Here is a 26,479-nt window from a genome sequence, read left to right on the forward strand (position 1 = left end):
AATGTAAGTAACCATAAATAGATGGTTGATAACATAAATATAAATGTTAGATAACATAAATGTAAATGTTAGTATACATAAATAAATGTTAGATAACATAAATGTAAATGTTAGTATACATAAATAAATGTTAGATAACATAAATGTAAATGTTAGTATACATAAATAAATGTTAGATAACATAAATGTAAATTAGGCGACACTGTCGATCATATATCATTTAGGTGGTATAACCGACTATATATTAGTTAGGTGGCAGAGCCAACCATATTTAGTATAAATGTTGAGATAATCATGCTGATAACGTGTTATGAGTTAGTAGTTTATAACTACATTTGGTGGCCTATTATTTGGATATTTCTATTATCATCAGAAGAATAACAGAAAGAGAGAAATTAAAGAGTATATTCAATGTTTTGGTACATCTATCTTGCATACATTGATGTATATTTATACTACTTAAATTTACTGTTTCCAGTCACGCGTGTCTTCTATATATTGAAATTTGTGAATTTTGATTCAAATTGACAGGCACCCTATCTTGACTTTTTAGTAAATATAAACGAATATCAGAAAGAACTTTAAAAATTAAATAAATATAAACGAATATTGTGCGCAGTAATATAAAATTAATTAATCTTCCCAAATTGACAAATAACAGTGCGTTACCCTAGTAAACACAGTATTGTAGCCCTAAATTCGACATTACCTCCGTCTTCAATCATCACCGATAAAGCTTTTCTCGTCTTTCTGTCTGCAGGTAACTATCATTAACACTATTAAACTATCCAATTTCTCAATTTCTGTTTCTATATTAATCCTTAATCTTTTTTTTTTATAGGCAAATAGTTTATCTTTTGTTTATAAAATCGTTTATACAAACTCAAATCAAGTAACATACGCTAATGAAATCTGCTTCCACTGTTAGATTCTACCTATGTACGGTATATATCTGAAATATTCGTTCCTTTTAATATGTTTCATTTTTTTGGATTATCTTATGAACAACTTTTGTTTTCTGTTTATCTTCCTGCCAAAATTGCTTATTTATTCTTAGCTGTATCAAAAAGTAATGTTATTATTCACTAAGGCTGTATCGAATCACGATAAAAAGATAAACTGTTTTTGAGATTTTGGTGAACCCTAATTAAAAAGGTCAATAAGCTGGTAAACAGTAAACACAATAAGCGTCGTGATTTTTGATTATGCGGTACCAAGCACCACATATTTTCAGTTGTGTTATTTGCTAAGCAATCAACATCAAACTTGTTCTCTTTATATCTTTGTACCAAACCATGGGAGGCCCGAAGGAGGAACATAGTGATCGACCACTCAGGGTCCAAAGTTTTCAGGGGCGAATTTTTTTATATATACAGATACAATCGGAGATTTGAGAAACACGAGAACTAGGGAAACATAACTGAAACATCGAAGACAAAACACAATAGGCCCAAAACAACAATCAAAGGCCCTGAAAAAAAAGAGAAATTAAAGTCCACTAGCATTCCTTTGGGTCTTTTTTTAAATAGCTTATATCATGAGTTATGACATAAGGGCCTTTTATAAATAGCTTATATTATTCGTTAAGGCATAAGGGCCTTTTTTCCACCTCGTTCTAGGTACTTAAGACCGGCCCTGTACCAAACGATACGTGAAGTTTTTGTAATGTTTCCTTACGCAGTTGCTTATATGGTCTTTATGCAAGTCTTTTAAGTGATTCTATGTATGTATGTTGATTTGTTTTCAGATGCAGTGTTACTTTTTGAGTTTATTATGTAAACTAACATATTTTGATGGTAACATGCTACTAACAAATTTGATGTATATCATTACTATTTATCTTAGTTTTTTTCTAATTTTGTAGTTTCTATCTGTTCTTTGTGCACGTTAAAATTAACTTAAGGTAAATAATTTTGCAACTGTTTACTGACATTATATAGTAAAAACTAACAGTTGAAGAATGGGAAAGAAAGGATCATCAAGTAAAAAAGCTCCCACTGCAAGTGGTGGGTCTCAAATGTCGGTTACAATGAGAGAAGCCTCAACAGGGAAGAAACGTATGAATACAAAGTCATCGTTGAAGTTACAACATATAAAGAATCTTGCAGTTTGGGCCAGTCATGATGCAGCCATACCTTCATTGGGTGCCTTTTTCGGCCACCATCTTGCTGCTTCTTCGGAGGCACTGGCAACACCGGTTGATCCATCCTTGTTTACTTGTCAAAGGCAATCTCTCTCTCTCTCTCTATATATATATATACGTATATAATATATATAAATATAAATATGAATAATACTTTGATAGATCAATAGTTGTATTACTATTAGGTGACCAAAGCATGTCCTATGTTGGTTTTTAGTTTATTATGACCATCGATCACTTGAAAAAGCCTACTTGGGCGTGACTTGTATACATCATGTGGCTGGATGGGGCTCTGGCGGGGTGTGTTACATTTTGATTTGGATAGGGTTTGACCCAAAACTCTATTTAGGCAGAAAAATAAAAAGTAAGAAAATATTATAATGTGCGTATAACTATGACTGTAAATACTACTCCATATATTATTCCTAGAATAAACTAGTTTATTTGAACAAGTGATTCAGGAGGTTTTATGGATTCCAAATACCTTTTGTATGACTTTTGACCCATACGACCTGTTTAAGGGAATTTGGTCGTATCATATTTTTCATACTTATCATGTAAGCTGGTTCTGAGTATATATTTACTAATGACGATCCAATTCGTTTGCAGATGTGAATCTGTACTTCATCCTGGCTATAATTGTACCATCCGAATTGAGAAAAACAAGAAAAGTGTTCAACGCAAAGGCAAGAAAATTACTCATTATCCTCAGAACAATATTGTAAACACTTGCCATTTTTGTTCACACCGGAATATAAAAAGAGGCACTCCGAGAAATACAAGTCAACCAAAGGCAAAAGCATCTCAAAAGTCAAAATCACTTCCAAAAGTCAAAACAAATCCAAAGTCAACTAATAGTCAAAGTACTAGTAACACTGTTTCTTCTGATATGACTAAAGATAACGTTGTTGCAAACGTTACATTAGATCCGCTACAGCCCACAGTAGACGAACCTGACCCGGGAAATATGCTAGAATTAATGAAGGTCAAAAACGGGTCTGCAGAAGCTCCATTTGGGTCAACTGCAGACGACCCAGACGAGGGCAAAATGGGTATTTTAGATATAAGTGAAGCTGTGAAGGTCAAAAGTGACTCTGCTGATATAAATACAATGGCTGCTAAACTGGGGTTCACAGAAGACGACCCGGGCAGGTGCGATATGGGTATTGTAGAGATGAGTGAAACGTTGAAGGTCAACTCTGCTGATGTAAGCACCATTGCAGCTCCACTAGTGTCCATATCAGATGACCCCGACAGGGGTAAAATGGGTATTGCGGATGCAGGTGAAACGTTGAATCAAGATGGGTCTGAAGATACGAATACTATGGTAACTTCACTGGGTTCCACAGCAGATGAACCCGACAGGGGTAAAATGGGTATTGTACAGATAAGTCAAATGTTGGAGGTAAGAGACGACTTTGCTGATATAAATACTATAACAGCTCCGGTGGGGTCCACAGAAAATGATCCTGACGACGACAGCATGGGTATTGTAGAGATGAGTGAAACTAGGGAGGTAAAAAACGACACTGGTGAATCTTGCTCCGTTACCCCATTGACCAGGCCACCTTTGACTCTGTTGGAGTCAAAGATGGGGAAGAGGAACCGATCAGGGGCTAAGAAGAAAGCGGCATCTGTAAGTCGTTCTGAAGCTTTAAATGCTGAAAATGCGAACACGTCTAAGAGAAAGCGAAGAAAATGTTGGACTAGCTTGAAGGAGATTGCTAAGAGAGATGAAGATGAAAAACGGAAGAGGTTGATGAACGTTACAGTTCCGTTTTCTTTGTAGTGAAAGTTTAGAATTTGTGATTGATAATTTGGTAGACATGTTTTTTGAAGGTTTATGATGTAAAAGTTTCTTACTATTTGGTCCGAAAGTTATCGCCAACAATTTTAATTTATGGCAAGAGTTCTTCAGATACACTGGGTGAGAAATTATTTGATTAGAGTAGAAGATAATTAAGTAATAACTTATGTTTTCAGATTCATCTTCTAAATCACTAGTATTTTGGGGCTAACTTTTCACAAATATTGAAGTTAAGAGTCAATTAGTTTCGATTTATGAGTCAGTTAATACGAGTACAACCCTTGCAAAAGGTAACTTTATAAAATATTAGTGCTACATAACTCCTTAGACCAGTCCCAACAAAGCGTTAGTTGACCTCGTTAGATGACATGGACCACACTGACGGATACTGACGGATACTAAACGAGGCGTCAGTCAGTTCCGTCAGTCGGATTTTCGACGCAAAATCAAACTTTTGTCACTTTTGCTTTCATCCAATTAGATTTTTTTCTGTTTTAATTAATATATATTTATTATAATTAATTTATTTTTTCATCCAATTTCCAATCAGATTTTACCACATCACCATACCCAATATTTAACACAAAAAACTGACACAACGGTTAAAAAACTAATCATAGTTAGTTTGCATTTTTTTTGCCAAACTGCCTGAGATATCATCGTCACGGTCAGGAATGGTTTTATAGATAATTAAACTCAAATCATGTTGGGAAATTACGGTCTCACTAATTCCCACCACCCAGCCCAACAATAATAGTAAAGAAATAAGAACAATACACAACACAAGATTTAACGTGGAAACTCCAAAACAGGAGAAAAACCACCGGCCCCCAAAGAGAGAAAATACACTATATCACAAATTATTACAATGATATAGACGACTCTCTTAAGCCAACTACACTCTCCAAAATATTTAACTAATACAACTCTCAAACAAGGGTAAGAAAGAAAGAAATAATCAAATACTTAGAGTGTATTGATTGGTGCGATTTGGAATGAAGACTTAGCCCCTCTTATATAACCAAGTCACTCACCCCTCACATCTTCCTCCCACCAATGTGGGATAAACATATCTTCTACTAGCCAAAATAAACCAACAAATCTCCACCTTTTGGATAGAAGAAGATAACCATGCTTCCACATTGCAAGGATAACCGATGTAGACGCTTCCTCGACGACAACTTCAAGATCCTCATCTTCATGCCGTTGACATTATCTCCCAAGAGACAAAACTTGCATCTTCATCGAACATTGTCTAAACCGACAATCATTGTCATCACAGACAATCATAACTCTTAACAAGAATTATCATACTCCACCATTAAGAGTATAGCACTTAGAATATCACATTCCAAGCATTTCACCTCGGCACATGTTGTTGAACAACCAGCTGAAACTTTATGGTGCAACTTCCCTGTTTGGCTTTTCCGAAAGTCCCATCAGCTACAACATCAGTTTTCACCACACAACCTGCATAAATGCCAAACCAATGCCCATGTGTAATTGTGGAACCGCTAACGAACATCTCTTTCCACGGTGGCGCGGACACACCATGAGGATGACGTGACTTCAGAGGAATTCGTCACTCTCCGTAACAACGGAGACAATGTTAGTGTCTTTGGAGCCATTTGCCGGATTAGCTCCACCTGGACAATTAACCCTTACATGCCCAGTCTTCCCGCACTTCCAGCATGTCAGATTCTTTCTAGAGTTTCTCTTCTGCCTATCCGAACACAACACTATCGTATCTCCTGATGACGAGACCCGTTACCTTCCAGTCTTTTCTCCTCGGATATGAGCTTGCTAGTAACGTCTTCAAACTTCAGAGTTTTCTTCCCATACATCAAAATAGGTTTCATGTGTTCATAAGACGATGATAAAGATAATATCAACCTCAAAGCTTTATCTTCATCATCCGTTTTAACTCCAATAGCCTCCAGTTCTGAAACAATACCGTTAAGAATACTTAGATGATCTGAAATCTTTGAACCCCCATCCATACGCAGAGTATGAAATTGTTCTTTAAGACACAACCGATTTGAGATGCCCTTGCCCTGGTACAACTGCTCTAGTTTAACCCAAAGCTCCTTTGCCGTTGATAACCCGTGCACATTTGCAAGCACGTTCTTTGCAAGACACAAACGAATCGCACTTGCTGCCCTCAAATCCATATCATCCCATTCTTCTTCATCGAACTTACTGCTAGAATCACTGCCGGGAACAAAGGTGGGTTTACCTTTCAATGCCTTGTGTAACCCGGACTGAATCAACACATCCTTGACTTGAACCTGCCATAAGCCAAAATTGATCATCCCATCAAATTTATCAACATCAAACCTCATTGGACTGAACTTCGACATCGTATCCGTATCCTATAAACAACACTTTCTCTGATTTTGCTCACGTTTCGAATAGCCAAAAGATGTAGCAGGTAGCCAGGACCCTTTAAATCGGAAATCCACAACTAGGCCACTAACAAATCTAACTATTACTACGAATTAGAAAAAATATTGTCTAACCAGATACCCTATACGATCAATAGAACTCGTTTCTGATGTGGACGATCCACTCCCGTGGCAACCACAGAGCATACTCCGACTCCTATAACCGAGACCCCCGTCAAACCTGACGCTCTGATACCAGTTGTTGGGAAATTACGGTCTCACTAATTCCCACCACCCAGCCCAACAATAATAGTAAAGAAATAAGAACAATACACAACACAAGATTTAACGTGGAAACTCCAAAACATGAGAAAAACCACCGGCCCCCAAAGAGAGAAAATACACTATATCACAAATTATTACAATGATATAGACGACTCTCTTAAGCCAACTACACTCTCTAAAATATTTAACTAATACAACTCTCAAACAAGGGTAAGAAAGAAAGAAATAATCAAATACTTAGAGTGTATTGATTGGTGCGATTTGGAATGAAGACTTAGCCCCTCTTATATAACCAAGTCACTCACCCCTCACATCTTCCTCCCACCAATGTGGGATAAACATATCTTCTACTAGCCAAAATAAACCAACAAATCATTCATACAACAAACTATACAAATAATTAGTTTCTTATTCTTATTCTTATTATCTTATAAGTAAAAAAGAACGATTGGTTGCCCACTTAACCACTTTAAATTTTATTTCAAAAAATTAAATTGAAATTGAAATTTAATTTAATTCAATTCAATTTAAGTTTAAAATTAAAAGATGGCGATAAAACATCTCCCACCCAAAGCCGAAATATTCCCCCTGTGTAACACTTCCTTCTCATCACACGTATCTCCAGGGTCGATAGCCACCAATTTTAATTCAAATATGTATATGTATGATCACCGAAAAAGGTTGTAAAATTTAGCATGCACGTTTGAACACTTGAGATCATTAAAAGCTTTATCTATTTACTTTTTTTATAAACATGTGAATTTCCATGAAAATTGTGAATAGATGACATATTTGTGGTTCTAGTTTTTTTTTTGTTTTTTTTTGTTTTTTTTGTTTTTTGTTTTGTTTTTGTTTTGTTTTGAAAATAACGAATACTCATAAATAATCGAGGTCATTTTCCAAAGGAAAACGCTCTCAATAAGGAATACATAAAGACGGCGGAAACAGGGAAGCTCACACCTAGAACGCAATTGTCTAAACGAAAACTATCTATAAACGAGCTTCCCAAACAACCCGGAAAACCATAAAAAACACACTAAGCTAATGATACCGCGACCCGCAAGCGCATGCTAAGCGTATGTTGGCTATTCGTCCTAGTAGGCGCATGCGCATGGACCCTATGCGGTATGCGGTAGCGTATCACGTTCTCAGTATGGCGGTTACTTGTTTCCCAAGATCGATAATATATTTTCCATAATTAAACCCGGGATCCGGGAGAGTTTGTTATGGAAAGGATTATCACGATCTTGGATGATTCTAGAATTAGGGTTTGCCTATATATACTAACCCTAATTGTCATTCTACCATATATCACGTTACGTAACCATCACATACTACACATCTTACGTAGCATTAATCATCTCTCGTCTTCTAGGGTTAACAGGTTAGTTCTCTTACGACGGTTGCCTACAACCTTACTTAGGGCCTTTCGATCGACGGCCGTCATCGAAGGTGGACTTAATCACTTAGTCACCCCGCCGACATCATCATGTCGGCTAGGGTTATTCACTGTAGCCGGACCGGAGAGCTAAGTTCTAAGATCCTTAAACATCTTTAAATGTATTGAGCATGCATATTGACCTCTTGGAAAATATAGGCATGATCAAGTGGTGCTTTCATTGAGAGCAGAATTAATTCAAGACGTGTTTAATTGTTTTTTCTTTTAATGTTTTGAATTATAAGGCTCATTATTCATAAAATTTTCGAATTTTTTGTTCCTTTAACAGAATCATGACTTCCAGGGAATCATCGGAACGTACCCAAACGGACAATCAGAACACGCCGACTAATAATCAGTAGACGCAAGCTATGGTTACGAGGGCGGGAATCTCGCCTTACCCTCCACCTATGTCCGGCGAACCTTTTCAAAGGTATAAGCCGATATACCCGGATGGAATAACACCGCCAAGGGCAAACTCGCCGGTCACAACTACACGGCTAGATTTTTCTGCAGTTGATCCAAGGGTTATCTCTGTGGGCACGGGCGGTGAAATTGTGGGGCCGCATGTGGTATTTTGTGGCCAGATGCCTATCTACAGTACTACGGTTTCAATCCCCCTGCAGACGCAGAATGGCCAGCAAAATTCATCGTTTACACCGTTGCAACCTTGGCAGCCGCCACGTCCAGTTTCACAGTTTCTAACCCCTGCGGATGCGCAGGCGTTACTTAATAGTTGGGGATTCGGCGTCATTCCAGATGCAAACTCGCATTGGACTCCGCTAACTGCAGAACAACAAAGCACTGCGCATACAGTTGGACTTTTAGCAGCATACCCGCAGGTCTCGCAGACATCTGTTCCCCAGGTGTCGGCTCCTTTTCATCAACCTGTGTACTCTGCACCGTCAGGACTACCATCTTTCCCAATGCAACAGCCTTGGCCATATGCGCAGATGCCAGGGCAACCTTGGCAAAATATTCAGGGGCAGGCGAACCTTGCGGGACAATTTATGCAGGCTGCGCCTCCTAACATGGTTCATTTGTTTTCATAACCTGACTTTGTTCAGGATATGATGAAACGTTTCTTCGCAGGGCTCAAAGGTGACCCTGTTAAACTACCTTTTGAGCTACCAACTACTTTTGATAAGTTTCCTCCACACATAACCGCATATCCGTTTCCGTCAGCGCCAAAGATACCTCACACCTTGGGTAGCTATAATGGCTTGACTGATCCGGACGACTTCCTGCAGCGGTTTGAAGGTGCAATGCGCACCCAATGATGGGTGGATCCAGTTGCATGTCAGATATTTCCCATGATACTGCAGGGTATTGCACGCGAATGGTTCAATAAACTACCAGCCGGTAGTATATCCGGGTTCATAGATTTACGAACAAAGTTTTTGCTACAGTATCAAAATCAGAGGCTGCGCAAGCGCACTCATATTGAATGTCATGACATAGTACAGAAACCTAAGGAATCTTTGGGTGAATTTCTCACGACATATACTAATGAGTGCGTGCGCATACCAGTCCTTAAGCCGGAGCAGCAGATCTCTGGACTCATACATGGTATAAGTACAGAGCGTTATCCAACGCTGGTCAGGAGTCTGCGCCACACGGTACCAACAACTTATGCTGAAGCGCTTAATGAATGCCATGATTATATTCGGAGTGGTGAAGATAACGATATTCCCACCACTAGCTCGCGCAATGAGAGGAAAGACGATGATGATTGTTCGCGCGATCAAAACCGCGGTAACAGTTCTCGTGGAAGATATCCTAGTGGTGGTCCTATAAGAAGTGACAAAGGGCGAGCAAGCGGTGGTTTTCGAAACAATAATCAGTGCGGCATTAATAATCAGAACTATGCGCTGCTCAAAAGCCTATCTAAAACACCAAAAGAGATCTTGGCCACCGAACCAGTGTGCGCAACCTTTGCGATTCCAACTCCGCTGATGGAATTTGGTAAGCGGGATAAAACGAAGTACTGCGAGTTCCACGATGATCATGGCCATGACACCAATCGGTGTAAAAACTTAATGGAACGAGTGCTGGAAGCGCTGCGTGCAGGAAAGTTAGATCACCTAAAGCCACCAAAGAAAGATAAGGGAAAAGCTGCGGAAGAAGGTTCAAAAGCCAAAACTTTTTCCGGGCAAAAAACAGATAAAACTAAAAACGCCGATTTAACCATCAATATGGTTGACGCAGAGAAAATTGGTCAGCGAATAAAATACAATGACTACCAGGATTGGCAACTTATCCCAATTTCATTCCCTCCCGTCATGTCAATCGACACAGTTAATGAGCCTGTTATCATCAAATGTCGCATCTCCGATCGCGGAATACATATTAAACGCATGCATGTTGACACCGCTAGTGGTGTCGACATTATGTACGAGCACTGCTATGGTTTTCTTCCCGCAGAAGTCAAGTCGCAGTTGAGCCAGCCCGATATTACGCTATCAGGATTCTCTGGGGAAAGCTCATGGCTGCTAGGCCGGATAGAACTTGTAATAGAACTTTAGGATGACAATAACCCGCAATTGGTTAGAAGCGAGCTAATTGACTTCTATGTGGTTCGTTCAACTTCGCGCTACAATGCACTTCTGGGAAGAAATTTCATACGACGTTTTAACATTATACCCTCGGTGGTCCATGGCTTGATCAAGTTTCCTACCATGAGCGGAATAGCTACAATTGCGTCGCATCAAATAACCGAGTTATGTGGTTCAGTTGTGCCCGTCGACATTCCCAGCATGGGGGAGCAACTTAAGAGCAGTGCGGTCGTAGCTAATCTCTTGCATCCGGACAAGCGAATCAAAATTGGCGCAGGCTTGTCAACCGAAACAAAAGCTAAGTTGCACGGCATCTTGTTAGCTAACGCAGATGTTTTCGCATGGCAAGAATCAAACATGACTGGGGTTTCGCGGGATATTGCGGAGCATAAGTTGAATGTTAATCCATCACTCACGCCCGTTAGACAAAAGAAGCGGCACATGGCCCTCGAGTGCAGTGATTGGTTATGCGCAGAAGTTGATAACTTGGTCAGAGCAAACATTCTGCGGGAAGTGCGGTACCAGACATGGGTTGCTAATCTTGTGTTGGTAAAAAAGGATGACGGGAACTGACGGATGTGTGTCGATTCAAAGGACATTAATAAAGTGTGCCCTAAAGATAACTACCCTCTCCCGGAGATTGACTGGAAGGTAGAGTCCTTATCGGGTTTTCGGTATAAATTTTTTTTGGATGCGTACAAGGGTTATCACCAAATTCTCATGGCCGCGGAAGATGAGGACAAAACTTCTTTTCATACGCCGCAGGGTATCTACTGCTATACGAAAATGCCCTTCGAACTAAAAAACGCAGGCGCTACCTATCAGCGCGTAATCGACGCAGCTTTCAAGCACCAAATTGGCAGAAATCTTGAAGCATATGTTGATGACCTGGTAATTAAGAGCAATACTAAAGAAGAAATGCTCGCAGACATCCTAAAAACGTTTGCGTCTTAGCGCAAGATCAACATGAAACTTAACCCGCTCAAGTGTAGTTTCGGGGAGGAGGAAGGTAAGTTTTTAGGTCATGTGGTGACGACGCGGGGAATCAAGGCGAATCCGAAAAAGACCGAAGCCATTGATAGTTTACCATCTCCAAAGACAAAGAAGGATGTGCAGAGTCTAAGCGGGAAGCTCGCAGCGATCACTCGGTTCTTGTCAAAAGCCGCGGAACGGCAGTTACCATTCTTCAATACTTTGAAGAATTGTTTAAAGAAAAAAGACTTTGTATGGAATCAGGAAGCGGAATCAGCTTTTCAAGAGATGAAGAAGGTGCTTGATGAATTGCCAACACTCACTGCACCAATATCAGGTGAAACGCTTACGCTATACCTTGCGGCATCCAAAGAAGTTGTCAGCTCGGTCCTTATCGCAGATCGCGGAAAGGTAATCCATTGTTTATACATGTGCATTATTTATTTATTTCGTGGTCAAATAACATTGAGGTTTTCTCAGACACAAATGCCGGTCTACTTCGTAAGCAAGACGCTGACAGCAAGCGAAGTAAACTATTCACCAATTGAGAAGCTAGTGTATGCGCTAGTACACACAGCGCGACGTTTACGTCGGTACTTTCAAGCACACCCAGTTGTAGTTCTAACTGATCAACTGATTAAATAGGTTGGTAGCTGCTTAATTTGCGGCAATGACCGGAAATTCCGCATTGACTAACGCAATAATCTCTCTTTCAGGTGCTGTATAAGCCGATATTTCTGACCGAATGGCTAAATGGGCAGTTGAATTAGGGGAGCACGAAATAAATTTTTCTTCGCAAAGTGTGGTTAAGGGGCAGATACTTGCAGATTACCTAGCAGAGTTACCTACAGATATTGAAGCATCAGCTGAACATCAGGACACACTTGCACCAATTTTGACACCATGGGAGTTGTACACCGATGGTGCCTGTAGCGCATCTGGTGCGGGTGCGGGAGTAATTTTAACTGGCCCAGATGGCGAAGAGCATACATATGCGCTGCAGTTCAATTTTGCTGTTACAAACAACGAAGCAGAATACGAAGCTTTGTTAGCAGGTATGCGGATTGCGCACACATTAAATGTTAAAATTCTGCAAGCTTATGTGGATTCAAAGCTAGTATGAAGTCAAGTCAGCGGAGACTTTGAAGCACATGACATAGCCATGCAGCAATACCTATCGCTTGTTCATAACCTCACCGATCAGTTTGAGGCTTTTCAAATTTCCCACGTAATGCGAGGGAAAATAAGAAAGCGGATGCGCTTAGCAAATTGGCTACATTGGCCTTTGATCATCTGGGGAAGAAAGTTCTCATAGAAGAGCTACATGCGAAATCCATTGTTATGATGCCTCTAGTGGAGCCTGTTGAGGAATCCAGTTCAACATGGATGACACCCATCGTTGCTTTCCTGCAGGATGGCACATTACCTGCGGAATCCGTTGACGCGAAGAAAGTTCGCACCTGAAATGTCCCGTTCTTATTGATTAAAAACGTTCCATATTAATTGATTTCGTTGCGAGGTTTTGACCTCTATATGAGATGTTTTTCAAAGACTGCATTCATTTTAAAACAAACCATAACCTTTATTTCATCAATAAAGGTTTAAAACGCTTTACGTAGATTATCAAATAATGATAATCTAAAATATCCTGTTTACATACGACCATTACATAATGGTTTACAATACAAATATGTTACAACGAAATAAGTTTCTTGAATGCAGTTTTTACACAATATCATACAAGCATTGACTCCAAATCTCGTCCTTATTTAAGTATGCGACAGCAGAAGCTCTTAATAATCACCTGAGAATAAACATGCTTAAAACGTCAACAAAAATGTTGGTGAGTTATAGGTTTAACCTATATATTATCAAATCATAATAATAGACCACAAGATTTCATATTTCAATATACATCCCATACATAGAGATAAAATTCATTCATATGGTGAACACCTGGTAACCGACATTAACAAGATGCATATAAGAATATCCCCTATCATTCCGGGAAATCCTTCGGACATGATAAAAACGAATTCGAAGTACTAAAGCATCCGGTACTTTGGATGGGGTTCGTTAGGCCCAATAGATCTATCTTTAGGATTCGCGTCAATTAGTAGATCGGTTTACTAATTCTTAGGCTACCAAGCAAAAGGGGCATATTCGGCTTCGATCATTCACCCATATAATGTAGTTTCAATTACTTGTGTCTATTTCGTAAAACATTTATAAAACTGCATGTATTCTCATCCCAAAATATTAGATTTTAAAAGTGGGACTATAACTCACTTTCACAGATTTTTACTTCGTCGGGAAGTAAGACTTGCTCACTGGTCGATTCACGAACCTATAAAAAATATGTACATATATATCAAAGTATGTTCAAAATATATTTACAACACTTTTAATACATTTTGATGTTTTAAGTTTATTAAGTTATCTGTCCTAGTTAGCAACCTACAACTAGTTGTCCATAGTTAGATGTACAGAAATAAATCGATATATATTATCTTGAATCAATCCACGACCCAGTGTATACACGTCTCAGGCTAGATCACAACTCAAAGTATATATATTTTTGGAATCAACCTCAACCCTGTATAGCTAACTCCAACATTATTGCATATAGAGTGTCTATGGTTGTTCCAAATAATATATACACATGGGTCGATATGATATGTCAAAACATTTGCATACGTGTCTATGGTATCCCAAGATTACATAATATATTAGAGTACATGTATAATACAATATACGTTAGCTAGGATATGATTTGTATAGAATTGTTAATATTTCCCGTAGCTACAAAAATCAAAAAATATCCAATCTTGTTTTACCCATAACTTCTTCATTTTAAATCCGTTTTGAGTGAATCAAATTGCTATGGTTTCATATTGAACTCTATTTTATGAATATAAATAGAAAAAGTATAGGTTTATAGTCAAAAATATAAGTTACAAGTCATTTTTGTAAGAGGTAGTCATTTCAGTTGAAAGAACGACGTCTTGATGACCATTTTCAAAAACATACTTCCACTTTGAGTTTAACCATGATTTTTGATATAGTTTCATGTTCATAAGAAAAATAATTTTCCCAGAAGAACAACTTTTAAATCAAAGTTTATCATAGTTTTTAATTATCAAACCCAAAACAGCCTGCGGTGTTACTACGACGGCGTATGTCCAGTTTTACGGTGTTTTTCGTGTTTTCAGGTTTTAAATCATTAAGTTAGCATATCATATAGATATAGAACATGTGTTTATTTAATTTTAAAAGTCAAGTTAGAAGGATTAACTTTTGTTTGCGAACAACTTTAGAATTAACTAAACTATGTTCTAGTGATTTCAAGTTTAAACCTTCGAATAAGATAGCTTTATATGTATGAATCGAATGATGTTATGAACATCATTACTACCTCAAGTTTTGTGGATAAACCTACTGGAAAAGTGACAAATGGATCTAGCTTCAAAGGATCATGGATGGCTTGAAAGTTCTTGAAGTAGAATCATGACACGAAAACAAGTTCAAGTAAGATTTCCACTCGAAATAAGATTGTTATAGTTATAGAAATTGAATCAAAGTTTGAATATGAGTATTACCTTATATTAGAAAGATATCTTACTGTAAATAAGAAAGATTTCTTGAGGTTGGATGATCACTCTACAAGATTGGAAGTAAGCTAGCAAACTTGGAAGTATTCTTGATTTTATGAAACTAGAACTTGTAGAATTTATGAAGAACACTTAGAACTTGAAGATAGAACTTGAGAGAGATCAATTAGATGAAGAAAATTGAAGAATTAAAGTGTTTGTAGGTGTTTTTGATCGTTGGTGTATGGATTAGATATAAAGGATATGTAATTTTGTTTTCATGTAAATAAGTCATGAATGATTACTCATATTTTTGTAATTTTATGAGATATTTCATGCTAGTTGCCAAATGATGGTTCCCACATGTGTTAGGTGACTCACATGGGCTGCTAAGAGCTGATCATTGGAGTGTATATACCAATAGTACATACATCTAAAAGCTGTGTATTGTACGAGTACGAATACGGGTGCATACGAGTAGAATTGTTGATGAAACTGAACGAGGATGTAATTGTAAGCATTTTTGTTAAGTAGAAGTATTTTGATAAGTGTATTGAAGTCTTTCAAAAGTGTATGAATACATATTAAAACACTACATGTATATACATTTTAACTGAGTCGTTAAGTCATCGTTAGTCGTTACATGTAAGTGTTGTTTTGAAACCTTTAGGTTAACGATCTTGTTAAAGGTTGTTAACCCAATGTTTATAATATCAAATGAGATTTTAAATTATTATATTATCATGATAATATGATGTATGAATATCTCTTAATATGATATATATAGATTAAATGTCGTTACAACGATAATCGTTACATATATGTTTCGTTTCAAAATCATTAAGTTAGTAGTCTTGCTTTTACATATGTAGTTCATTGTTAATGTAATGACCCGGACTTTTTCGATCAATTTATACTTATAAGATTAATATTTACATAAATTAAACCTTACCAACATGATAAGCAATCTAAATTGTTGAGATTTATGTTTTTGAAAAGAGTTTTACACAACGTTTGACCGTCCAATTTGACCGATGATATCACGAACTATATAACATACGATAATTATACGTTTATGTATATATATGTATTTATATATATTTAACATGATCTAAGGATGTTTAACATCTCATTGGGTACTAATAACAATGAGTTATAAGTATATTTTGAAACTACTAACTTAAGTTTTCAAAACGATAACTATACGTAACGTTCTTCGACATAAATACTTATAACCTATAATACTTATACATACATCGTATAGATATGTATTTTATCACTTTTAAAGGGCTTACATACATAAAACAATATAAGTATATTTACAAAAGATAGCTATATTTGAATCCTCGTTCCGTTTTCTCAAAGATTTCTACACGTATATCTAGGATATATGTACCCGTATCATACGCAGCTTCTAGATGTATTTACTATTGGTATATACCAATAAAAATCTGCTCCTTAGCAGCCTTAAATGATTAAGAAACATGTGGAACCAACCATTTGTCAAGTAGCATGAATTATTTAGCAAGAAAACAAAGTTAGGTATCTTTTTTTTTTTCCTTTATAACCTAAAAACGTTTTTATGCATGCACACCATTTCTTCACCCCATTTTCTCATACTTACACTCCCATTTCTCTCTCAAAATACTCTTAACTTCATACTTGATCATCTCCAAGCATTTTCCCCATCATTTAGCTTCAAAAACAACCCTTAATCATCATAAGAAAAACCATACAAGAACACTTCAAGAATCCTTTCAAGAACACAAGTTTACTTCCAATCTTTCATCCAATTCCATCACTCTTTTGGTTCTAGGTTCTTACTCCTCTTTTACAGCAATCTTGTCCAAGTAACTTGAGGTAGTAACTTTGTTCATAACCTTATTCGATTCATATATATATAGCTATCTTATTTTATGGTATAAAATTTTAACAACAAGAACATAGTTTGAATGTTTTCAAACTTGTTTGCAAACTAAATAGATCCTTCTAACTTAACTTTTAAAATACTTCAAGACCTATAATATAACTTAAATATATGCTAATTTAACAAGGTATAACTTGGTTTTTCAAAGAACACCTTAAAACTGAATCTACGGTGTCGGAGTGTAACCGGGGGCTGTTTTGGGTTGGATAATTAAAAACTATTTTGAACTTTGAATTGGAGGCTTATTTTCTGGAAAATTGATATTTACTATGAATATGTTAACACATAAAAATTTCATGATTTAACTCAAAGTATAAGTATTTTTAGAAAAATAATCATTTAAGGTTGTTTACATGATGGAAAATGATCAACTCCATAAGTTTCACTAAAGTTTGACCTATGACCTGTGATTTCGAATACAAACTAAGGTATTTACAGTTCATAGTCTTAAAGAGGGACTCGATCCAAGGAAGTGGCAAGTTGAATCAACGAAAACGGAGTTGTAACGAAGAAACTATGACCAAAACGAGATCGGATATCTAAGACTAGTTTAGCTACGAAAATAATTGGAGAAAATTAAATAAATCACATCTTTTTAAAATAACATGATATTTTATATATATGTACTCATAATTTAATTTTATATGGTTCAGGATCACCCGTAAACAATACGAGAAGATTAATCATAAGATCCCATGATTGTACGCAACACGTCATTTGACAACACCGGTACTTTATGTACGCAACACGTCATTTGACAACACCGGTACCGTGGGTCAAGATTAATCTCGACCAATACATATACGATGGGGGTTTTTATTTATTTCATTGGGGGTTTATTAAACACCTAAAAATGAACCATTAAAATTGAATTACTAACATCGGACTGCTAACTACGGACTAAGAAATTATTAAAACTATTAAAAGTATAAAAAGTATATATATGTGACGATTGTTTAAAATAGAAATATATTGATAAACTATATATGGATAGGTTCGTGATATCAATCGGAGACCAAGTCGAAATTACATATCTTCAAGACAAAAGTGAGTATATAGTCCCACTTTTAAACTCTAAGTATTTCGGGATGAGAATACATGTATTTTATGTTTTACGTTATGGACACAAGTAACTGAAAAATATATTCTACGTTGAGTTGTACCACTGGCATACTTCCCTGTAGCTTGGTAACTGTTATTTACAGCGGTATTGTAAACGCGAATCCTGTTGATAGATCTATCGGGCCTGACAACCCCAACCGGACTGGACGACCAGTATTCAACGGTTGCACAGTACTTCGTTTTGTGACTACACTTGGTACGGTGTAGTAAGATTTCATAATAAAGGGAATATGCGACGTGATTAAATGTTAAGTATGGTTACCAAGTGCTCAACCACTTAGAATATTTTTATTAAAATGTTTATATATGAAATCTTGTGGTCTATATTTATATCGCTGCCGGCATTAAACCTATATCTCACCAACTTTATGTTGACGTTTTAAACATGTCTATTCTCAGGTGATAATTAGAAGCTTCCGCTGCAACATGTTGAATTTAAACAAGATCTTGAGTATGCATATTTGTGTCAAAAATAAAACTGCATATCGGAGGATTTGTAATGTAAAATATGCTAGAAATCGTATTGTTATCATCACATGTAAAGTTTGTAAGTCTAAGATTATCGCTAAACGATAATCATCTTTATTTTGTCTAAAGCTTGTATCAAAATAAGAATTATGGTTTGTAATGTAAAATATATGCAGTTGTTCTTTTAAAAATATCGCATATAGAGGTCAATACCTCGCAATGAAATCATACGTTATCTAACACGTTCTTATGGTTAAGGACGGGTTATGACATGTGGTATCAGAGCGGTGGTCTTAGCGAACCAGGTTTGCATTAGTGTGTCTAACCGATAAGTCGTTAGGATACATTAGTAAGTCTGGACTTTGACCGGGTCTGATTTAAAAACCATTGCTTATCATTGTTGGTTAAAATTTATATGTAAATATTATGTAGTACTAATGGGTTAGTTGTTGTGTGATAGATGTCGGGCTCAAAACTTGTCATCACATTCAGCGACTCCGAACCAGAATCTTCAGATGGTGTTCCAGTCATTAACCTATCCGATGACGAAAATAATATCTTTGGGGAAGACTCACAAATTCCGGATGAACCGACTATAGAGAACCCGGAAAGTGAACCCGAGGAGGAAAGTGAACCCGAGGAGGAAAGTGAACCCGAGGAGGAAAGTGAACCCGAGGAAGAAATACAGGAAATTACAAAAGACGAGTTCGAACTAGGAAAGAAACGAAAGGCTAATGAATTAGAAAATTCAAATCCCGAGTTTAGTAAGGATGATGTGGCACCAACTCCACTAGACACTACCACCCCTATTCCCGCTATTCCTATTCGTTCTATCCCGGCATCCAGTTCTTCAGCCCCACAGCCAAAATATAGGCAGACAGCCAGGATAAGCGTTAAGCGATTCTTTGAACCTAAACGTCCTAGAAAATAGACCAAATGATGCGCTGCCGTATTAAACCATGGGATCATATAATATTTTGTATAATATTATTAGTGTGGTTTGCTTAATGTTCGATGTAAGATAAGCATATGTAAAATAGTGAAGTGTGAAATGCAATAATTTTCCATGGTTAAGTATTACTTAGATGGTAGTAATTGATTCTGTACTAAGCTATTATGTATGGACATTAACGGGTAGGTACTACCCTAGATATAATTATAAAATGCTAATAAGAAGAAAAGGCTTTTATAATAATACCTGGTTCATATTATTAATAAGCTATAATGTACTGTAAATATACACTACATCTATAATATTCCATGTGAATAATTATTTTCTTTTCATTCTTATAGAAGAATATGGCGCGATTGAACCGAATGACGGAACAAGAAATCCAGGAACTCATCAATCAGCGAGTGAACGACAGAATGTTATGGGTCGAGGCTGCAAGAGGTGCTGCAGTTAACCCAAATCCTCGTGTGGGGTGCACTTACAAAACTTTTCAAGCTTGCAAGCCCTCATCATTCAGTGGAACAGAAGGACCGATCGGTTTAACCCGGTGGATAGAAAAGATGGAGACTGTGTTTAAAATAAGTGGTTGTGTTGAAAAGGACATGACCAAGTATGCATCGTGCACTTTACAAGATAGTGCACTCACGTGGTGGAAAAATTATGTGAAGGCTGTAGGAGGAGATGTAGCTTATGATACTCCTTGGGAAGAATTCAAAACAATGTTAATCAACGAGTATTGTCCAAGGAACGAGGTTAGGAAGTTGGAAGATGAATTACGAAGCCTGAAGGTTGTTGGTACTGAAATCACCAACTACAATCAGCGATTCATGGAATTAGTTTTGCTATGTCCTGAATTGGTTCCAACCGAAGAACGGAAGATTGAAATGTACAAAGATGGTTTGCCCAAAAAGGTCAAGGCAAACGTTACAGCATCGAAACCTAAGACAATTCATGAAGCTATAACCATGGCAAACGAGCTAATGGATCAGGTCATCATGGATAAGAAAGCATCCAATACTGATGTGAAGGTATCAGGTAACAAAAGAAAGTGGAATGGAAATTATGATCGAGGTAACCAACAACAATCTTTTAAGAAACAAGAAACCATGCAAGGTGCAGGTAGTGGTTCAATCTTTGGTTACAAAGGACAAAATTCTTTATGCAACCGATGCCACAAACATCACTCTGGCTACTGTAATGTGGTATGCAACAAATGTAATCGAAAGGGTCATCTTGCTGAAGATTGTAGGGCTCTCGTTACAAATACAAATGGTACCAAGACTCCTGCCACCAATGCAAATAGAACTGCTTTGGCTACCATTACTTGTTATGGGTGTGGAAAACAAGGTCACTATAAGAGCCAGTGTCCGAATCCAGAGAAGAATAATGGATCTGCACGTAGAAGAGCATTTGTTATTAATGCTAGAGAGGCGTGTGAAGACCCGGAGCTTGTTACGGGTACGTTTACCATTAATAACTTATCCGCATATATTATATTTGATACTGGTGCCGATAGAAGTTACGTGAGTAGAGGCTTTTACGCTAAATTGAATTGTTCATCATTACCTCTAGATGCTAAGTACATGATTGAGTTAGCTAATGGTAAACTAATTAAAGCCGATAAAATTTGCCGTGATTGTAAAATAAATTTAGCCGGAGAAACATTTAAAATTGACTTAATACCCGTAGAATTAGGAAGTTTTGATGTAATAGTCGGCATGGACTGGATGTCCAAAGTAGGAGCTGAAGTTGTGTGTGCCAAGAAGGCAATTCGCATTCCTTGTAAGGATAGAATGCCGGTGATGATTTATGGAGAGAAGGGTAACTCAAAGCTAAAACTCATTAGTTATTTGAAAGCTCAAAAGTGCTTGAAGAAAGGGTGCTATGCTATCTTAGCACATGTTAATAAAGTCGAAAAGAAAGAAAAAGAGAAGTGCATCAACGACGTGCCTGTGGCAAGAGATTTTCCTGAAGTTTTTCCGGAAGAGTTGCCGGGATTACCTCCATTTAGATCTGTAGAATTTCAAATAGATTTAGTACCAGGAGCCGCACCAGTGGCTCGTGCTCCATATAGACTTGCACCGTCCGAGTTAAAAGAACTTCAGAGTCAGTTAAAAGAATTACTGGATCATGGATTCATACGACCAAGTACTTCACCGTGGGGAGCTCCGATTCTATTTGTTAAAAAGAAAGATGGATCTTTTAGGATGTGTATAGATTATCGTGAATTAAATAAGTTAACTATCAAAAATCGGTATCCACTACCGAGAATTGACGACTTATTTGATCAACTCCAGGGATCATGTGTTTATTCGAAAATCGACCTAAGATCGGGCTATCATCAACTACGTGTCAAAGAAGAGGACATTCCGAAAACTGCTTTTCGGACACGTTATGGTCATTATGAATTTTTGGTCATGCCGTTTGGATTGACGAATGCGCCAGCTGTATTCATGGACCTCATGAATCGAGTTTGTAGTCCGTATTTAGATAAGTTTGTTATCGTTTTCATTGATGACATTCTTATCTATTCCAAGAGTGAGCAAGAGCATGAGCAGCATTTAAGGTTGATATTAGAGTTGTTGAGAAAAGAACAGCTATACGCTAAATTTTCTAAGTGTGCTTTCTGGTTGAAAGAAGTGCAATTTCTTGGCCACGTTGTTAGTAGCAAAGGAATTCAGGTTGATCCAGCAAAAATTGAAGCCATTGAAAAATGGGAGACTCCTAAAACACCAATGCAGATACGCCAATTTTTGGGTTTAGCCGGGTATTATAGAAGGTTTATTCAAGATTTTTCCCGAATAGCTAAGCCGTTGACAGCATTAACGCAAAAAGGGAAGAAATACGAATGGACCTCGGAGCAGGAGAACGCATTTCAATTACTGAAGAAGAAGTTAACTACGGCGCCTATTTTATCGTTACCTGAAGGGAACGATGATTTTGAAATATATTGTGACGCTTCGCGACAAGGTTTTGGTTGTGTTCTTATGCAACGAAAGAAAGTTATTGCATACGCATCCCGACAATTAAAGATTCACGAGCGAAATTATACGACGCATGATCTAGAACTGGGAGCAGTCGTGTTTGCATTGAAGATATGGAGACACTACTTGTATGGGGTTAAATGCACTGTGTTTACTGATCATAAAAGCCTTCAACATATTTTCGATCAAAAACAGCTGAACATGAGGCAACGTAGGTGGGTTGAGTTAATAAATGACTATGATTGTGAAATTCGTTATCATCCCGGGAAAGCGAACGTGGTGGCCGACGCTCTAAGCAGAAAGGAACGAGAACCAATTCGAGTACGAGCGATGAACATAAAAATTCGCATGAATCTCAACTCACAAATCAAAGAAGTTCAACGAGAAGCACTTACTAAAGAAAATATAGGAAATGAAATAATGAAGAAGTATGAGAAGCAACTCGTTATGCGGGAAGATGGAATTCGATATTTTGCAAATCGTATTTGGGTACCGAAGTTGGGTGGATTAAGGAAGTTGATATTGAACGAGGCACATAAGACAAGATATTCGATACATCCTGGAGTTGGAAAGATGTACCAAGATCTTAAGACGCATTATTGGTGGCCTAATTTGAAGACAGACGTTGCAACATATGTTGGGGAATGTTTAACTTGTTCCAAAGTCAAAGCAGAACACCAGAAGCCGTCAGGGTTACTTCAACAACCAGAAATTCCAGAATGGAAATGGGACGGTATTACCATGGATTTCATCACGAAGTTACCAAAGACTGCCTGGGGATACGACACCATTTGGGTGATTGTTGATCGTCTCACCAAGTCTGCACATTTCTTGCCTATAAAGGAAACGGATAGAATGGAGAAACTATTACGATTGTATATAAAGGAAATTGTTTCAAGGCATGGAATACCTATTTCCATTATATCTGATCGTGATAGTAGATTTACCTCAAAGTTCTGGCAATCACTACAGGAGGCCCTAGGAACTCGTTTGGATATGAGCACCGCATATCATCCGCAAACCGACGGGCAGAGTGAAAGAACAATTCAGACTCTTGAAGACATGCTCAGGGCATGTGTGATCGATTTTGGAAACGGATGGGATAAATATTTACCATTAGCAGAATTCTCATATAATAATAGTTATCATGCGAGCATTAAAGCTGCGCCATTCGAAGCATTGTACGGAAGGAAGTGTAGATCTCCTATCTGTTGGAATGAAGTAGGAGATCGACAATTAACTGGTCCCGAGATCATACATGAAACTACTGAAAAGATAGTACAAATCAAGGAGAGATTGAAAACAGCCCGTAGTCGCCAAAAGAGCTACGCCGATGTCCGAAGGAAACCAATAGAGTTTCAGATCGGTGACATGGTTATGCTAAAGGTGTCACCTTGGAAAGGTGTAATACGTTTCGGTAAAAGAGGTAAACTGAACCCAAGATATGTAGGCCCGTTCAAGATCATCGAACGCATTGGACCGGTAGCTTATCGACTCGAGTTACCGCAACAACTCGCCGGAGTACATAATACATTTCACGTCTCGAACCTTAAGAAGTGTCTTGCAAAGGAAGACCTCACCATTCCTCTTGAAGAAATTCAAGTTGACGAGAAACTACAATTCATAGAAAAACCAATCGAGATCATGGATCGTGAAGTTAAACGGCTCAAGCAGAGCAACATACCGATCGTTAAAGTTCGTTGGAATGCACGAAGAGGTCCCGAGTTTACTTGGGAGCGAGAGGATCAAATGAAACAAAAATACCCGCATTTGTTTCCCGATGACGCAAAATAGGTACGATTTTAAAATTTCGGGACGAAATTTATTTAACGGGTAGGTACTGTAATGACCCGGACTTTTTCGATCAATTTATACTTATAAGATTAATATTTACATAAATTAAACCTTACCAACATGATAAGCAATCTAAATTGTTGAGATTTATGTTTTTGAAAAGAGTTTTACACAACGTTTGACCGTCCAATTTGACCGATGATATCACGAACTATATAACATACGATAATTATACGTTTATGTATATATATGTATTTATATATATTTAACATGATCTAAGGATGTTTAACATCTCATTGGGTACTAATAACAATGAGTTATAAGTATATTTTGAAACTACTAACTTAAGTTTTCAAAACGATAACTATACGTAACGTTCTTCGACATAAATACTTATAACCTATAATACTTATACATACATCGTATAGATATGTATTTTATCACTTTTAAAGGGCTTACATACATAAAACAATATAAGTATATTTACAAAAGATAGCTATATTTGAATCCTCGTTCCGTTTTCTCAAAGATTTCTACACGTATATCTAGGATATATGTACCCGTATCATACGCAGCTTCTAGATGTATTTACTATTGGTATATACCAATAAAAATCTGCTCCTTAGCAGCCTTAAATGATTAAGAAACATGTGGAACCAACCATTTGTCAAGTAGCATGAATTATTTAGCAAGAAAACAAAGTTAGGTATCTTTTTTTTCCTTTATAACCTAAAAACGTTTTTATGCATGCACACCATTTCTTCACCCCATTTTCTCATACTTACACTCCCATTTCTCTCTCAAAATACTCTTAACTTCATACTTGATCATCTACAAGCATTTTCCCCATCATTTAGCTTCAAAAACAACCCTTAATCATCATAAGAAAAACCATACAAGAACACTTCAAGAATCCTTTCAAGAACACAAGTTTACTTCCAATCTTTCATCCAATTCCATCACTCTTTTGGTTCTAGGTTCTTACTCCTCTTTTACAGCAATCTTGTCCAAGTAACTTGAGGTAGTAACTTTGTTCATAACCTTATTCGATTCATATATATATAGCTATCTTATTTTATGGTATAAAATTTTAACAACAAGAACATAGTTTGAATGTTTTCAAACTTGTTTGCAAACTAAATAGATCCTTCTAACTTAACTTTTAAAATACTTCAAGACCTGTAATATAACTTAAATATATGCTAATTTAACAAGGTATAACTTGGTTTTTCAAAGAACACCTTAAAACTGAATCTACGGTGTCGGAGTGTAACCGGGGGCTGTTTTAGGTTGGATAATTAAAAACTATTTTGAACTTTGAATTGGAGGCTTATTTTCTGGAAAATTGATATTTACTATGAATATGTTAACACATAAAAATTTCATGATTTAACTCAAAGTATAAGTATTTTTAGAAAAATAATCATTTAAGGTTGTTTACATGATGGAAAATGATCAACTCCATAAGTTTCACTAAAGTTTGACCTATGACCTGTGATTTCGAATACAAACTAAGGTATTTACAGTTCATAGTCTTAAAGAGGGACTCGATCCAAGGAAGTGGCAAGTTGAATCAACGAAAACGGAGTTGTAACGAAGAAACTATGACCAAAACGAGATCGGATATCTAAGACTAGTTTAGCTACGAAAATAATTGGAGAAAATTAAATAAATCACATCTTTTTAAAATAACATGATATTTTATATATATGTACTCATAATTTAATTTTATATGGTTCAGGATCACCCGTAAACAATACGAGAAGATTAATCATAAGATCCCATGATTGTACGCAACACGTCATTTGACAACACCGGTACTTTATGTACGCAACACGTCATTTGACAACACCGGTACCGTGGGTCAAGATTAATCTCGACCAATACATATACGATGGGGGTTTTTATTTATTTCATTGGGGGTTTATTAAACACCTAAAAATGAACCATTAAAATTGAATTACTAACATCGGACTGCTAACTACGGACTAAGAAATTATTAAAACTATTAAAAGTATAAAAAGTATATATATGTGACGATTGTTTAAAATAGAAATA

At 37.0% G+C, this 26,479-nt stretch overlaps 1 protein-coding gene across 2 annotated transcripts; it reads left to right on the forward strand.

Annotated features, from left to right (window-relative positions):
• Window positions 1–651: 651 nt before the first annotated feature.
• On the forward strand, window positions 652–4,064 carry LOC139891641 (uncharacterized). 2 transcript variants are annotated; one of them, XM_071874620.1, is made up of 3 exons: window positions 652–760; window positions 1,954–2,226; window positions 2,753–4,064. In XM_071874620.1, the coding sequence occupies exons 2-3, from the start codon at window positions 1,961–1,963 to the stop codon at window positions 3,930–3,932; spliced, it is 1,446 nt and encodes a 481-aa protein (XP_071730721.1). In that variant the 5' UTR covers window positions 652–760; window positions 1,954–1,960; the 3' UTR covers window positions 3,933–4,064. The 2 variants fall into 2 exon arrangements, with proteins under 2 accessions (XP_071730721.1, XP_071730722.1); XM_071874621.1 differs by lacking the exon at window positions 652–760 and adding an exon at window positions 841–944.
• The last annotated feature ends 22,415 nt before the right edge of the window (window positions 4,065–26,479 follow it).

This window comes from Rutidosis leptorrhynchoides, chromosome 2 (assembly GCF_046630445.1).
Source record: "Rutidosis leptorrhynchoides isolate AG116_Rl617_1_P2 chromosome 2, CSIRO_AGI_Rlap_v1, whole genome shotgun sequence".
NCBI lineage: Eukaryota > Viridiplantae > Streptophyta > Magnoliopsida > Asterales > Asteraceae > Rutidosis > Rutidosis leptorrhynchoides.

Coding starts and splice junctions, on each gene's coding strand:
- LOC139891641 (XM_071874620.1), top strand. CDS start 1,961: ATGGGAAAGAAAGGATCATCAAGTAAAAAAGCTCCCACTGCAAGTGGT. Junction 2,227..2,752: donor TCCTTGTTTACTTGTCAAAG/GCAATCTCTCTC, acceptor ATTCGTTTGCAG/ATGTGAATCTGTACTTCATC.